Source organism: Bacidia gigantensis (genome assembly GCF_019456465.1).
Source record: "Bacidia gigantensis strain McMullin 20006 chromosome Unknown contig_295, whole genome shotgun sequence".
In the NCBI taxonomy this organism is placed as follows: domain Eukaryota; kingdom Fungi; phylum Ascomycota; class Lecanoromycetes; order Lecanorales; family Ramalinaceae; genus Bacidia; species Bacidia gigantensis.
Genome location: NW_025408608.1, coordinates 1406361 through 1421266, shown reverse-complemented (window position 1 = coordinate 1421266; position 14906 = coordinate 1406361). Strand labels below are relative to the sequence as shown.

General features: G+C 49.2%; 7 protein-coding genes across 7 annotated transcripts; all 7 read left to right on the top strand.

The window, feature by feature from the left end:
* Window positions 1-570: 570 nt before the first annotated feature.
* On the top strand, window positions 571-3613 carry KY384_008462 (uncharacterized protein; the record flags this gene model as incomplete). Its single annotated transcript, XM_044816951.1, has 3 exons — window positions 571-587; window positions 643-897; window positions 955-3613. The coding sequence occupies 3 exons, from the start codon at window positions 571-573 to the stop codon at window positions 3611-3613; spliced, it is 2931 nt and encodes a 976-aa protein (XP_044666316.1).
* Window positions 3614-4627: 1014 nt separating this feature from the next.
* KY384_008461 (uncharacterized protein) lies at window positions 4628-5800 on the top strand (the record flags this gene model as incomplete). The annotated part of the gene is made up of 1 exon (XM_044816950.1): window positions 4628-5800. The coding sequence occupies one exon, from the start codon at window positions 4628-4630 to the stop codon at window positions 5798-5800; it is 1173 nt and encodes a 390-aa protein (XP_044666315.1).
* Window positions 5801-6140: 340 nt separating this feature from the next.
* On the top strand, window positions 6141-7151 carry KY384_008460 (uncharacterized protein; the record flags this gene model as incomplete). Its single annotated transcript, XM_044816949.1, has 1 exon — window positions 6141-7151. The coding sequence occupies one exon, from the start codon at window positions 6141-6143 to the stop codon at window positions 7149-7151; it is 1011 nt and encodes a 336-aa protein (XP_044666314.1).
* A 230-nt stretch (window positions 7152-7381) lies between these two features.
* KY384_008459 (uncharacterized protein) lies at window positions 7382-8286 on the top strand (the record flags this gene model as incomplete). The annotated part of the gene is made up of 3 exons (XM_044816948.1): window positions 7382-7433; window positions 7491-8242; window positions 8269-8286. The coding sequence occupies 3 exons, from the start codon at window positions 7382-7384 to the stop codon at window positions 8284-8286; spliced, it is 822 nt and encodes a 273-aa protein (XP_044666313.1).
* A 759-nt stretch (window positions 8287-9045) lies between these two features.
* On the top strand, window positions 9046-11979 carry KY384_008458 (uncharacterized protein; the record flags this gene model as incomplete). The annotated part of the gene is made up of 4 exons (XM_044816947.1): window positions 9046-9082; window positions 9133-9223; window positions 9346-9538; window positions 11704-11979. 4 exons carry the CDS (start codon window positions 9046-9048, stop codon window positions 11977-11979), a joined length of 597 nt encoding a protein of 198 aa, XP_044666312.1.
* A 229-nt stretch (window positions 11980-12208) lies between these two features.
* Window positions 12209-12922, top strand: KY384_008457 (uncharacterized protein; the record flags this gene model as incomplete). The annotated part of the gene is made up of 3 exons (XM_044816946.1): window positions 12209-12407; window positions 12469-12596; window positions 12689-12922. The coding sequence occupies 3 exons, from the start codon at window positions 12209-12211 to the stop codon at window positions 12920-12922; spliced, it is 561 nt and encodes a 186-aa protein (XP_044666311.1).
* Window positions 12923-13844: 922 nt separating this feature from the next.
* Window positions 13845-14861, top strand: KY384_008456 (uncharacterized protein; the record flags this gene model as incomplete). The annotated part of the gene is made up of 1 exon (XM_044816945.1): window positions 13845-14861. The coding sequence occupies one exon, from the start codon at window positions 13845-13847 to the stop codon at window positions 14859-14861; it is 1017 nt and encodes a 338-aa protein (XP_044666310.1).
* Between the last annotated feature and the right edge of the window lie 45 nt (window positions 14862-14906).

Here is a 14906-nt window from a genome sequence, read left to right as displayed (position 1 = left end):
ATACAGAGCAATAGCATCTGTCATATGATTAAGGGTGTCAAGTCTAATCCCGTAGTATCCAGCTTTTGTTGCCGAGTCGAGTATTTCAGTGACGAGCCGCTTCCCAAGACCATGCTTTCGACCCCTTGGTAGGACGTAAAGCCGTTTCATCTCACAAAAATGACCTTCCAAACCTAACGAGCGATATGCTGCGCACCCAATCGCAGCTCCATCACAGTCTCTGGCCAGCAGTAGACCTCCAGCAGGACGTGAATATTTGCCTGGTAGGGATTCAAGTTCTGAGGAGAAGTCTTGAAAACTTAGGTCAACATTAAGCCACTTGGCATACGCAGCAAACAGGCTTTTCGCATCAATCATGTCTTGATCAGTCGTTGCTGTAGTGATTGTTACAGCCTGCCTGGCTGACATGCTGCGTTGCCAACGAATTGCTGTGAGTGTAGGTTGGGGAAGGGCAAATTACCCATGCAAGACTCCTAGCGGCTAGGGTCGGCTTAGTGATCCGGATGTGCATACAAGGCATACTGAAATTTTATACACAAATCCGCTCTCCTTCACAACTACTACCAAGGTATGGTGAAATCCTACTTGTGAGTGCGTGCGATAGTCCGATTAGCAGCAAGCTTTGCAATTGACCTTGATTAGGAAGTTTGAGCACTCAAAAACCTTTGGGCTTGTTGTATCTGCTTCTGCAAATGTAGTCTGGTGCCCGGATGAAGATGCTAACGCCGCCTCCCGTATCTCGGGTGGAGGGAGAGCGATAGTTGGCGCTGATGAGGAAGTATTATGTTGGCACTTGAAGAAAGGAGAGTTGATTAGCCGTTGGAAGGATCCAGCATGTAGCGCTACGGTCACTGCCATCACTCGTAGCAAAACTGATCCAGATCTTTTCGCCGTGGGGTATGTTCACGATGAGGATGTAACATAGTTACGCTATACAGATTCTTACATCTCTAGGTACACCGATGGCAGTGTCAGACTGTGGGACTCCCGAACAGCAAGTATTGTCATAAACTTCAACGGACATAAATCAGCCATATCGACGTTACAATTTGATGTTGACGGCGTGAGACTTGCAAGTGGGTCAAAGGACACCGATATTGTTATTTGGGACCTCGTTGCCGAAGTCGGGCTGTTCAAGCTTCGAGGCCACACGGACCAGATAACAGGTCTTCACTTCCTCAATGTCGATTCTCGGCCTCTGACAAATGGCCATGGACTAAACAGTGAAATCGCAATAGACATAAGTAGCGCATCTCACCAAAGTTCAACGACCTTTCTGCTCTCAACGGGAAAAGATGCATTGCTCAAATTGTGGGATATCAACGCGCAACATTGCATAGAGACTCACGTTGCGCAATCACATGGAGAATGTTGGGCAATGGGTGTCTCTCCTGATGATTCTGGATTAATAACGGCTGGGAACGAAGGTGAGCTCAGGACTTGGTCGATCGATCTGGAAGGCTTGAGCAAGAGCTCAAATGATGCGTCTGAGACCACAACGAAGCAGTATCTCCGAGAACGAGGAGTATTCTACCGCCAAGGAAAGGACCGTACGACAGGTATTCATTTCCATGCCAACGGACGCTTTGTGATTGGTCATGGAGCAGAAAAGGCTGTAGAGGTGTGGAGAATCAGATCTGGGGACGAGATTCGAAAGGTTCTTCTGCGAAAGCGAAAGAGACGGCGAGAAAAGCTTGCACTTTCTAATGAAAATGCTCACGTTGGGGACCAAAACGACAAGATTGAGTCTATTGATGAAATCGCTCAGGCGGAAGTTCAGGATGTCATTGTTCCTTATGTCATTGTGCGAACAGGAGGAAAAGTTCGATCAGTTTGTTGGGCAAACCAGAAATCGCATAAGCATCTGCAATTTCTTACTGCTGAAATTAACAATCAGCTCGAAGTCTGGACTATCCCGATCACATCTCCTGAAAAGTCCACAAAGTCGAGTGAGGCACCCAATTATGATCGGACTCTAGCAATCGACATACCTGGACATCGTACTGACGTTCGCGCGTTGGCTACAAGCTCTGATGATCGAATGCTTGCGTCTGCAAGTAACGGTGCCCTTAAAGTGTGGAACTTGAGAACGAACAACTGCATCCGTACGCTAGACTGCGGGTACGCGTTATGTACGGCATTTTTGCCTGGGGACAAAATAGTGGTTGTTGGAAATCGAGATGGGGAGCTTGAAATGTTCGACATAGCTTCGTCCTCGCTGCTAGATACTGTCAAAGCGCATGATGGACCAATATGGACAATGCACGTTCATCCTGACGGAAGGTCCCTCGCTACAGGTAGCGCTGACAAGTCGGCCAAATTCTACAATTTTGAAGTGGTTCAAGAGGAGATCCCAGGGACGAGGAGAAGCACCCCTAAATTTAAACTCATCCATATAAGGACGTTGAAAGTTACCGACGATGTCCTCAGTATTCGTTACTCTCCAGATGCCCGTCTCGTGGCCTTAGCATTGCTTGACAATACGGTCAAGATCTTCTTTACCGATTCTCTTAAGCTCTTTCTCAACCTCTATGGGCATAAGCTACCTGTTTTAAACATGGACATCTCGTTTGACAGTAAATTGATAGTGACGTGTTCGGCGGATAAGAATGTGAGACTCTGGGGTCTTGATTTCGGTGATTGCCACAAAGCCTTCTTTGCCCATCAGGATAGTATTTTGCAAGTAACGTTTGTTCCACACAATAACGATGGCAATGGCCATCATTTCTTCAGTGCTAGTAAAGACAAACGTATCAAATACTGGGACGGAGACAAATTTGAGCAAATACAAAAGTTAGATGGACATCATGGCGAGATCTGGGCAATGGCAGTCAGCCACACGGGCGCTTTTCTTGTCAGTGCAAGTCACGACAAAAGTATTAGGGTCTGGAACCAGACAGATGAACAGGTCTTCTTAGAGGAAGAGCGAGAAAAGGAGCTAGAGGAGCTTTACGAAAGCACCCTAACCACTTCACTCGAGAAAGAGGAGGAGACCAGTGAAGAGAGGCCGGAAGCTGTAGCTGCCGGTAAGCAAACGATTGACACGCTCATGGCCGGGGAGAAAATAGCAGAAGCTCTTGAGGTTGGGATTGAAGACCTGAGAATAATGCAAGACTATCACACGGCCAAAGGTACGCAACCTGGCCTCGCTCCGCCGCAGCGAGACCCCATTTATCTCGCATACCACAACGTCTCGGCGGAGATGCATTTACTCAACACCGTCCAAAAGATCCAGGCCAGCGCTCTCCAAGATGCTCTCCTCGTCCTTTCTTTCGATAAGATCTCTTCTCTGCTGGTTTTCTTGCAGATTTGGGCGGATAGGCAATGGAATATGCCTCTTACCTGCCGGATTCTCTCCTTCATGCTAAGAACGCATCATAAACAGATCGTAGCTAGCAAGCAGATGAGAAGTTTGTTAGACAACATTAGAGAGAAAATTAGGAAAGCTCTTGAAAGCCAGAAGGATGAGATGGGCTTCAATCTTGCGGCTCTGCGTTTTGTTGGCAGAAGTATAAGAGAGACTGGGAGGAATGACTTCATCGACGAAACATTGTTTGAGGAGCCAGATCTGTCGAAAAGCAAGAAGAAACGAGGCTTTGTGGATGTTGCCTAGAGCGGCCCAAAAACAATCATAGTTCCCTCTAATTTTGCTTCACGTTCTCCGGGTACAATCTGTCCATGACCAGGCAAAGATTTTACCTTGGCCATTCAAATTGCGTATGTTCATCCTCTTCATCACTTCTCGAATTGTACGTGCACCTCCTTGTAACCCCCGCACATGCTGTGATGCCCGTATCTATGTAATGGCGCCTACCTCGCAGATGAGGTTTGGTGCACCGTACATTTCGCCTCGTCCGTGTGCCATTGAGAAGTCATTGTAGTAGACTTCAGACTTGTGGAATGTGATCAAGCACTGCATAAGCCATAGAAAAGAGTCCAGGTCAATACAAAACTCAACCCGCCGCCCAGTACGTCGCCCGCCCACAGTTCTGACCAGACATTCTGGAAGAATTTGTCGCTGTCCCCTTCCGCTAACAAGAAGTAGATCAAGCAGGAGACGAAGAAGGTCCCAAGGACGTAAAAGAGAAATCCGTTGTACGATTCTAGGCCGAGAATGCCAGATGCGATACCGAAAAGGGATGCAGTCAAGGTGCGGATATTGGAGACGACCTGGAGGAAGGCTACATTAGAGCAAGGATGTTGCAGTAGACGGATTTCAAATACCTTTGTGTTGTGCTGTACCGATTCCGGAACGATTGGCGATATAGCTAATTCGCGCTCGGTCGGCATGCTTGATCAAGTAGCGCGATGGGTGAAGAACAGCTTCATGCCTAGTAGTAGTAGTATTAATTAGTAAAAGACTTTGGAGGCTCAAGCAAACGGGGTCTTGGCGGCGAAGCGCGTCATTCCATTTGATGAAAACGCGGAGTATTTAGACTTTCAATCTTAGCTCATACGTTCCTCCTGACAGTCATTCATCACCCATTCCCACCCCCTGAACCACAGCGGGTGTGCCTGGCTCGTTCATGGAAGCCAACAGTGCCATCGATATGTTACCATCGCGCATAGAACTCCCTCGAAGGCCACCCGAACATGCAAAATTGCCCACTCAGTGGCTTTAGCTGGGATGTCACTCCTCCGAACCGGGCTTGCGTCGATGCTCTTACCACGAAGAGCACCGCTTCGACATTGGATATCTAGTATTGCCCTTCGACGACATCGCTCCTCGGCAGCTGCTCCTGTCACGGGCATCGCAACTCCTGCGCCAGAGGCTTCCCTTCAGTCAAATGCAAAGTCCCCGTTTTACTTCGATACAGGCTATGCTCTCTTTGCTAAGCGACCATCACGCCCTTTCCCGCCGCCTTTCAGTTCTCCTCCATCAGGCTCCTTCTCTGATGCGTTGAGTACACACAACAGGAGTCGAGACAGACGGCCATATGTAAACGGGGAAATGATCAGAGGCATCACCAATGGGGATGATGCTGTATTGGTCAATGAGCACTTCATAGGGGCGAATGATGGCGTCGGCGCATGGGCATCTCGCGAGAAAGGCCATGCTGCGCTGTGGTCGCGGCTGATCCTTCATTTCTGGGCACTCGAAGTTGAGCGATGCACCTCCAGGCCGAGCGCTGGGCCACATGCCGCAGATCCCGATCCCGTGAATTACCTTCAAAGAGCCTACGAACAAACGCTCGCCGCAACATCTGCTCCAAATGAATGGAATGGCACGACTACGGCCTGTGCGGCATTGATCCACCACGAACTGAAAGGTGGCGTTGATACCCCCGTGCTATACGTGACGAATCTTGGCGACTCGCAATGCCTTGTACTACGTCCAAAAGATGGCAAAGACGGAGATATCATCTTTAAGACCATCGAGCAATGGCACTGGTTCGACTGCCCTCGTCAACTGGGAACAAATAGCCCAGACACACCGAAAGCAAACGCTGCACTTGACAAAGTGGAGATTGAGGAAGGCGATGTCGTCCTTGCAATGTCTGATGGCGTGGCCGATAACCTCTGGCAACATGAGATCTTAGAAAATGTAATTGATAGCATGAAGCAATGGGACTTGAACCAATCCAACATAGGCAAAACTGAATGTATTAGTGGAGCTGAAGGCGGTATGCTGTTCGTCGCCAAAGAGCTTGTCAAAGCTACACGAAAGATTGCCGAAGATCCTTATGCGGAGAGTCCGTTCATGGAACGAGCAGTCGAAGAAGGCCTGGCGATGGAAGGAGGCAAGCTCGATGACATTAGTGTCGTCGCAGCCGTTTGCCGTAAAAGAGGCAATGGATAAAAGGAGACACGTCAAATCAGCGGAATTCGATTTTCAAAGCTTTCTTTTTGGGTGTGAAATGGCTTTCGACGCCTTTCAAGTGCATCTAGCACTAGCTATGATGTCCAAGTCGCTCAACATATCGGACGAACACGTATCCGATGGAAAAAATAGAGTAAGTAGCTTCTGCGTATTTCTGCTGAGCTATGGCAATTAGCTAAGATGAATGTCGCAGCGTCATCATACAAGTCTGCCGTGCAGGCTCTACAAGGCAAATGAATTAAATCTGCCATCTTTTGTGCTCTGCTGAGGCTGGTCAATCGTCCAAACTTCATTGGCAAAGATCCAAAGCACCACCGTCATGCCTGGACGCCTTCAGGCACAGCATGGGTACAAAGACTTCAACCTTTTTCTGGTCTTCGGAATCGTATGTGACCTGGATCAAACGACGACACCCAATATGGAGGCAATATTAAGCGAAAGTTCGAATCTGATTGCAACTCCAATGCATGTCAATGACGGCGATCATGATCTAGGTAGGACGGACATAGCGCCCAGTGCAAGGGATCATTCCGTTGCTGAAGCGAGAACATCCAAGCACACTCTTGAGAAACAAGACAAGCCATCAGCGTTCGGGCTTTGTCAAGTTGTCTGGCGCTTCTTGCGAAGCAGTAAGACAATTGAGCCAACAAGGTATTATGTTGTGCCAGCCGAGCCTGGCTACGCCAAGGAAATGGTAGACGTCTTCATAACAGCACACACAGGTCAAGGTTTAGCTCGTTATGAAGCAACGACAAACATGTGCAATTCTTTGGTTCTCAGCGACAAACCCAATCACGTAGCCGTCGCACAGACAGAGCAGGGGCAGATTTGGGGTTGGGTTGCTGTTCACGAACTGAACCAGTCCGGTGACTGTGCAACAGCTGCAAAATTGCCAGAGTATTGGCAGTCAGACATATTCAAACTGCTACTCAATCATACTCGGACCCTGCAAGCCGCACATGGATTCGAGCCGGCTTCACTGAATCTATTTGGCTCACCAGATGAGAGAATGGCCCAGACTTTCCTAGACGACATGTTCTCTACGTGGCCGGAAGAAGAAGGTCGAAACGTTCTCCTACTTGATACGGTGGTGGTTCACCCTGAGCATGCCAAGCGAGGCATTGGAACGGTGCTGATCAAGATTGTCTGTGGCTTTGCAGATGAATGTGATGCTGGGATCGTGACAGTAGTGCCAGAACGGGCAAAGCACATTTTTCTGAAAGCTGGCTTTGTCGTCGTCAGCAACCATAAGATCAATTGGAGCGATCACTACAAAAATGCCCCCAGCTCTTGTGTTTACACGATAATGGCTTATGCGCCTCAAGATTAGATACAGAGCATCAATGGGAGTATTCCCAAGTCACATAATATCATGAACGTTGAAGATTGAATAGGTGTTGCTGTAATTTTCTCTTCCTGCTCAGGCGGGCGGGAGCTCCCGCCTCCGCAATTTTTACCTATCACACACCCGAGCAACTCTCGGCGAGCCTTGACTACCTTATTAATTCGCAAAGATAGATCAGGATGAGAGGGAAGCGAGCAAAGCAGTATCGCAAGCTCATGAAGCAATACGCCCTCATTTTCGGCTTCAGAGAGCCTTACCAAGTCCTGGGTAGGCTGACTGTCCCGACCACCACGTCTGTAACGTAGCTAACAAATCCTCGCACAGTCGACGCGCAGATGATCCTTGACGCCTCTCGCTTCGCCATGAATCTCCCCGCCGCCCTCGAACGCACGTTTTCCAGTAAGACAAAACCCATGATAACACAATGCTCCATCCGCCACCTCTATGCCCTTCCACCATCCCACCCCTCGTACCCAGATAAAGCCTCCCTCATTACAGCCGCAAAGGCCATGGAACGGCGCCGCTGTAACCACCATACCCTTGAGCAGCCTCTTTCAGAAGATGACTGCCTGAAGAGCGTGATAGATCCCAAGAGCGCGCATACAGATAAGAACCTTGTGAATAAATTCAACTATGTGGTTGCGGTGCAAGATGAGGGGCTCAGGCGATGGTGCAGAGCTGTGAGGGGAACACCGATTGTGTATGTTAAGAGAAGTGTCATGGTTATGGAGCCGATGAGTGATTCGAGTGGGGGGGTGAAGGCGGGGATGGAGAGGGAAAAGTTAAGGGGAGGGCTGAGAAGGAAGGAAGTACTGGGGAAAAGAAAACGAGAGGAGACGGGCGAGGGCGAGGGCAAGAGTAAGACAGAAGAGGGGGAAGAGCAAGAGAAAGAGAATGAGGGTGAGGACACAGATTTAAGGAAGAGGAAGAGGAAGGGGCCTAAAGGACCGAACCCATTGAGCATGAAGAAGGCGAAGGCGAAGACGGAAAGCGCGAAGGGGATTGATCATCCTGTTGGGGACAGGGTCGAGCTAGCTATGAAAGTCAATGATGAAGTTGTCGATGGGGGAAGAGACGTAAGCGAAGTGCCAGGTTCGAGCAGACGGAAACGGAAACATAGATCGAAGAAAGCAGAGGTTTTCGGTACCCGAGCAATAATCGGGGGAAGTGACGCTAATTTGTGATGATAATGGGTGTGACAGGACCTCTTTCATTTGAAAAGCGACGAGATACCCATATATACATCCTTAGTTTTGAGCCAACGTTTTGCTCATCAAACATGTCTCCTTCTCATCTCGTCCCAGTCGTTCTTTTAGTGCAACTCGCCGTCAGACATTCTCTCGCGCCGCGCGATGCCTTTCGCCAATACTCTATGATTCCAAATGCACCTTTCAGGCTCGTGCGCATATGTCATTTCAATTGTTACTCTTGTCACCGTTCCTCATCAATCTGCCTCCAGACCTCTTCTATCTGCTTTCGTTTTGCCTTAGCTTTCTCTCGATTTTGTGCTGTGCGCTCTAATCTCTCCACCCTCAAGCATTTATTGACAGCCGTCTTCGCGTCATTGCATCCTCCCAACAATTTGTGCAGGTAACCTTGGGCATGACATTCATCGAGGAGGGCCATAACCTCTGCGCATCCTGGACGATCTTGTGAGCAGCGAGTGACATTAGTATTATCGATTCTTATATACCTGTGTTGTCTTTTGAATGGAGATGAGGATGCATGCTGACGTGTAGACAGAAGTGGCAATGCATTGTTTCAAGGTCATGTGGTTGTTACGGAGAGTTTCTATAGATTGCCGTAGATTAGCGTATTAGGAAGTTACGGTATGATCGAATCTACGAATGGACCTGTTCACCTTAACATTAACATAGACATGGCACAAAATCAGGCCAATCTAAAACGACAGCAAGGTAAGAGATTGGCGATTCTGACTGTGCTGTAAGAGGCTTAGATTGTACAGATCTTCAGCAACAATATACTAACTACAAGAATAACCTTCAGCAACTTGCTCAGAAGATCGGTGATATCGAGCAGGATGCAGAAGAACATAAGTATGTCAGAACACAGATCTTTGGGCCTTCACTTTCCGATTGTTTGAACCCATCATTCAACCATAAAGAATTCCTGTTGATGCTCGCTGAGCCTTCAGCTGACCGCTCATATGTTTTGTCAGGCTAGTCCTCGAAACTTTAGACCCCCTCCCCTCAGATCGAAAATGTTTTCGAATGATTAATGGGGTTTTGGTGGAGAGGACTGTTAAGGACGTTAAGCCCGCTTTAGAAACGAACTCGGAAGGTCTGAAGAAAGTACTCGAAGAATTATTAAAACAATACAAGAAGCAACAAGATGAAATGGAGAAATGGAAGGTCTGTAGAACATCACAGGTGCATGCTATTTGCTATACTGATGTGACCCTCTTGCACAGAAGAAGAACAATATTCAAGTCGTACAGCAGTGAAATGAGTGCCAATTGAAGGAGCTGTTCCTACAGACCGGTGATATGGATCCGGAGGATTCCGAGCTGGTTGGAGGCTAGAAACCCTTCACCATCTCATGGAATGAAGGGCGAAGATCGAGCGAAGATGTCTTCCACATCCAAATAGAAACATACCTATGACGCGTCTGCATTCTGGATTATGGCACATGACCGTCTAGTGGTGTGGCTAGGCGCTCACGGATTCACGGTTTCCTGCATGCATACCTGAGGTCGCCATCCGTTTCAATTACCTGGGATGCAAGACCATGGGGGAAACAATAGGGAAAGCGGCATGATTGTTGTCTGAAGCCATGGGACAGCCTTGTCGATTAGGATAGAGTTAGCGTGCAGAACTGGAGCGGGCGTGGCCGTGTGTGCGTTGTCACGGCTTGGTATGGCGAATGTGCAATTATTGGATCGCGCCTAACATGTCCGATCTAGGCTTCCTAGATACATCCTCAATCCTCATAGGATGATCTTGCGATCGGCATTTGACTGGCTGGGGCAACGTCAAGTCAATCGACCGTGAATGTACACCATGGCGAATCGTCAGAAGAACGAACGACTCGGGCGGCCACAGTATTCGCGAAGTATCCGTTCGGATATTCGACCTTGATCTGGAGCCGCAATCCTAGGGGCTCGAGCAAAGTCGGTGTGGTGAAGGCCGAAGAGTGAAAGGGGGCGCTTTAGGTGCAAGGTCGGATCATCATTTGCAACGGTGTTGGTAATGTGCAGGTCTGCTTGAGGCTCACGCAATCCTGTCATTTACGAGGATGATGATTTGTCACTTCGAAAGGAGTTTGCGGTATGCAGATGCGCCGTTGGCCCGAGGGAAGAGAAGCAGTCGGATTGCTGTAGTCTCATGGCCTTCAGCCCAGACTTTTCCATATAGGATCTGTACGTCGCCAGACAGTTGAGAAGTATCTTTCATTGGCCTTGGACTCGGGTTGGAATGATGACAACGCATTCTTGAGTATTGGTACCCAAGGCTTGATGTAAACAGAGTTCAATGGCTGCTGGCGCGTGAATGCAGTAGTAGGTTTATTTAGAAGTGGACGACTGCGTGGGATGTGGGACCTTTCGGCTACCATGCAGCAAGCCAGCAATGGTGCCTTAGGGCCAGAATGGCGGGGGTCCTCCACCCCAAGCTGATAGTGACGGCACGAAGGAAAGGGTAGGCGTTAGTTGCCAATATAGCCGTGTTTACGGTCAATCAGGGTGGTGGGACGGTGGGAGGAAGGGCGGCAAAGGCGAGAAGATTCACAAGGGCATATGGGGCCCATATGGCCCGCCTTTTTCGACCCTCAGCCTCGGCGCTAGCGCAACACTTGCCATCCTCTCCCGTGGCTTCCATTTCTCGAGTCGTTGTCCCTCCATCCACCACAACCAACCCACGGTCAGGCTCCAAATTCATTGGCCCAACCAGGCAGCTTCTCTGAGACCTACGGCGATCCTACACGCGTTTGCCGCGACCAAATAGCTCTTGAGACTAGAGCTGGCCCTTCCACGCGACGGCGCGCTGTCTTTGGTCTGCCGTTGAAACATACTACTACTCAATCCCACCGACAGCGCGCTTTGTCTCCCAATCTCGACCCAGGACGCTGTCTCCACCGCCATTTGCGCCTGAATTAGAGCTCTGTACCATTCACTCGTAGCTTCGTTAGGTCAGTACGCCGGTGTCTGCTTTGCCACTGCCTGTGGTGTCATCGAATGGGAGCTTATGCCTTGATCAGAACCATTGACACCTAAGACTTCCTGCATCAGCCTTGACACCGTACTACTCCGTACTGCTGACGCAAAGCCACTTCTCGGTCAACCTTGCCTTCCTCCTCGATCGGATCTAGAGCGTTCGAGTCGCTGAGCAGGTGAAAGACCGCGCCCAAGGGCCCGCTTTAGCATCTTCACATCTCGGCGTACATGGGACTAGCACATTTGGCGCAGCAGGAGCTTCAATAGCACGACCCTTGGTCGTCATCGCGCAGAGACCCTGAGCAATCTGTGAGGCAGTTAATCCCCGGAAGCTTGAATCTTGCAGTATCTTCCTTGACCCACCAGCCACATCTTTTGCTTCACGGTCCGTCACACTCGGGCGTCGAACTCGGCCCAGCCCAGGGATACATTATGTCTGATTCCCCTCCCAAAGATGGAGAGGGCGCAGGAGACGCTACACCAGACAACTCAGATCAAATGGACCGCGCAGAAGGGGCACAACCGCCCGAAACATATGATTTCGACGTAAAGGAACAGGATAGGTGGCTACCGATAGCAAATGGTTGGTCTGCAAAATCTCCTAATTGTCAATTTCCCTTTGCGGCAGTCCGTCTTGTATGAAAGAAGAAAGACTTTGTCCCAATTTTGAGCGGTTATTGGAAGTTTTGCGACAGATGCATGTTAAGAGCAAAGGAGTGGTGGAAAACCTGTCGCTTGTGAGAGTGGCAGGGGACCTAGCATGCGCAACATCCACTGGCTTCCTTTTTCCCCAACCTAAAGATCTGCGGTAGCATATTCGTTTCTTCATTCTCTATGGTCAAGGTCACACCTCCCTTAGTGGGTGCTCGACATGTCCCGAATTTCCCCGCCGCCACCGCAGAGGACATCAAGACCTTATAGTTCTGTTCCTGATGCTAATATACGGAATTTCGCTCCAGTGGCACGTATCATGAAGACAGCTCTACCGGACAATGCGAAAATTGCGAAAGAAGCCAAGGAATGCATGCAAGAGTGTGTCAGCGAGTTCATATCATTCATTACTAGCGAAGGTATGCCAGAAAAGGAATTTGGGGCTGGAATCACCCTTTTTACTTTACTAATGTCCCTTAGCATCAGAAAAATGTCAACAAGAGAAAAGAAAGACAGTTAATGGCGAAGACATATTGTTCGCTATGACATCCACTGGATTTGAAAATTACGCCGAAGCCTTGAAAATCTATCTTTCCAAATATCGCGAGGTAAGCTTCCCACATGCCTCTCGCTGTGTTTCCTCCTTGTATCTCAATGCCTGAAATAAACCTTGAGACTGATCAATGATTGGGAAAAAAAGTCTCAATCGCAGCGGGGCGACAACCAAGGCAACCAGCAGAGACCAAGCAGTTCATATGGTGCCAGTCAACCGCCCTCAGCGAGCAGTGGTCAGAACACAACGGGTACTTTCCAAGGCCAGGAGGGCGGTGTGGATCAAATACTCAGTCCCCAAGGCCTCGATGCATCTCACCAAGAAGGTGGATTCTACCCTCCAGGCTCAACAAATGGAGGTGTTGGCGGCGAACACTACTAAATTAGGAATAGCGCCCTGTCTTCTACCTTTCAATCATTCAATCAGCCTAGGCTAACATCGCCAATCTGGTGATGCCTATGCTGCAGATGCACCATCGCACTACACTTCAGAGTCCACTAATGGGGATTTCGGTGTGATGAGGGGTCCTAAAATACAATCTAGGCAACCGCAAAGCAGGCTGTGAATTATATCAATGTACAATATAAGGATGCAAACGGATACAAAAGCGATTTGTTTGGGCGGCACCCTCCATTGACATCCAGGGCAAGGAGTTCAAACGGGAGATGCAATATAGAGAGGCTAGGTGCTCGGGCACGTAAGCATGAAGGAGAGCAGGATGTGTGCGAAAGGTTCTTTTGGACAAGATGCAAAAGTGTGTAGCATGGACTGGAAGAGCATGTAGGATACCCAATCTGTCTCAGCTAGAAATTCAACATCAAGTGATATGTTCACGCATTAACAAGCCATACCAACGAACCCCAACTATTGCCTGACTATTGTTGCAATGTTCAATTGAGTAATTGACCTGAAATCCTTGGGTTCATGGATTCACTGCCCCAACATCCAACAAACAGCTTTATCAACCTACCGGAAGTTTCCCCACCACACTCACGCCAGATAGTCCTGGAGCATTGCACAAATTCATATCACGATAGCAGAAGCTGGAAATGAATGAGTGTCTGCTCGTCCCTCGTCAATCAAGCGGAACATGGAGCGGCTCCGCAGTACAGCACGGCTATCCACGGCAATTGGGGAATAACTGAAATGAGATAAGGAATGACGCATGACGAGCAGCGGGCAAGAGAAAGCTTTCAAGGTGGAAGTAAATTTTCAATCTTTTTCTTCTATTTAACGAGCCTCTCCTCTCAAGCGGCGGGTGACAGCGTTCCTGTCCTCGCATTATCCTGCATAGCCTCTACGCATGACGCCACCCGTAGCAACAGACATTGATCGCCTTTCCACCCCTGCGTCGGACACACAGATAGCTACGATCCAATCGGATCGTCTCAGTGTCAATGGCGTTGCTGCACGAAGATCCAAGGCACCTGCCCTCGTTGCAGGTACAGCTGCCTTCACGAGCAGTGACATGTTCAAGAGTCGGGGTTATGGCAAGCCAAAGTCAAAGCGGTGGGACCATCGATTGACGGATGAGAGCAAGTCACGCAAACCGTCTTCACTGAAAGCTGCAGCACAACATTTGAAGATCCCTGGAATGATCTCGCTGGGAGGGGGTCTGCCATCAAGTCAATACTTTCCAATTGAGCACATTGAAGTCAAAGTCCCATCAGTGCCACATTTCTCTGAGGAGGAGACGAAAGCCTTCGGTATCATCAAAAGAGCCGGGAAGCATGACATTGCGGAGGAAAAAAGTATATATGACCTTCATGTTGCCCTCAACTACGGCCAGGCCACTGGTTCAGCACAATTACTGAGGTTCATTACCGAGCACACGGAGATTGTGCACAGTCCTCCCTATCAAGACTGGCAATGCTCGACGACCGTCGGCTCGACAAGTGCACTTGAATTAGCCTTTCGCATGTTTGTCAACCGTGGCGACTATCTCTTAACCGAATCCTATACATTCTCCTCCGCCGCTGAGACCGGCCGTCCCTTGGGCGCAAGGTGGGTAGGCGTTGGCATGGACACTGAAGGTCTGCTTCCTTCGAGTCTCGATTCCATTTTATCCCAATGGGATCCAGCAGTGCACGACAATAAACCCAAGCCAGGGCTTCTGTACACTGTGCCGTCGGGGCAAAATCCTACAGCAGCGACGCAATCTTTCAAGCGACGCAAAGAGATATACCGTGTGGCACAGAAGCATGATCTCTATATCTTAGAGGACGAACCCTACTACTTCCTCCAGATGCAGCCTTACACTGGACCCAATGCCCCTGACGTTCCCCCCCTGCATCCCATGAAGAGTTCCTTAAAAGCCTAGTCCCCTCGCTCCTCTCACTGGACATTGATGGACGCGTCATGCGAA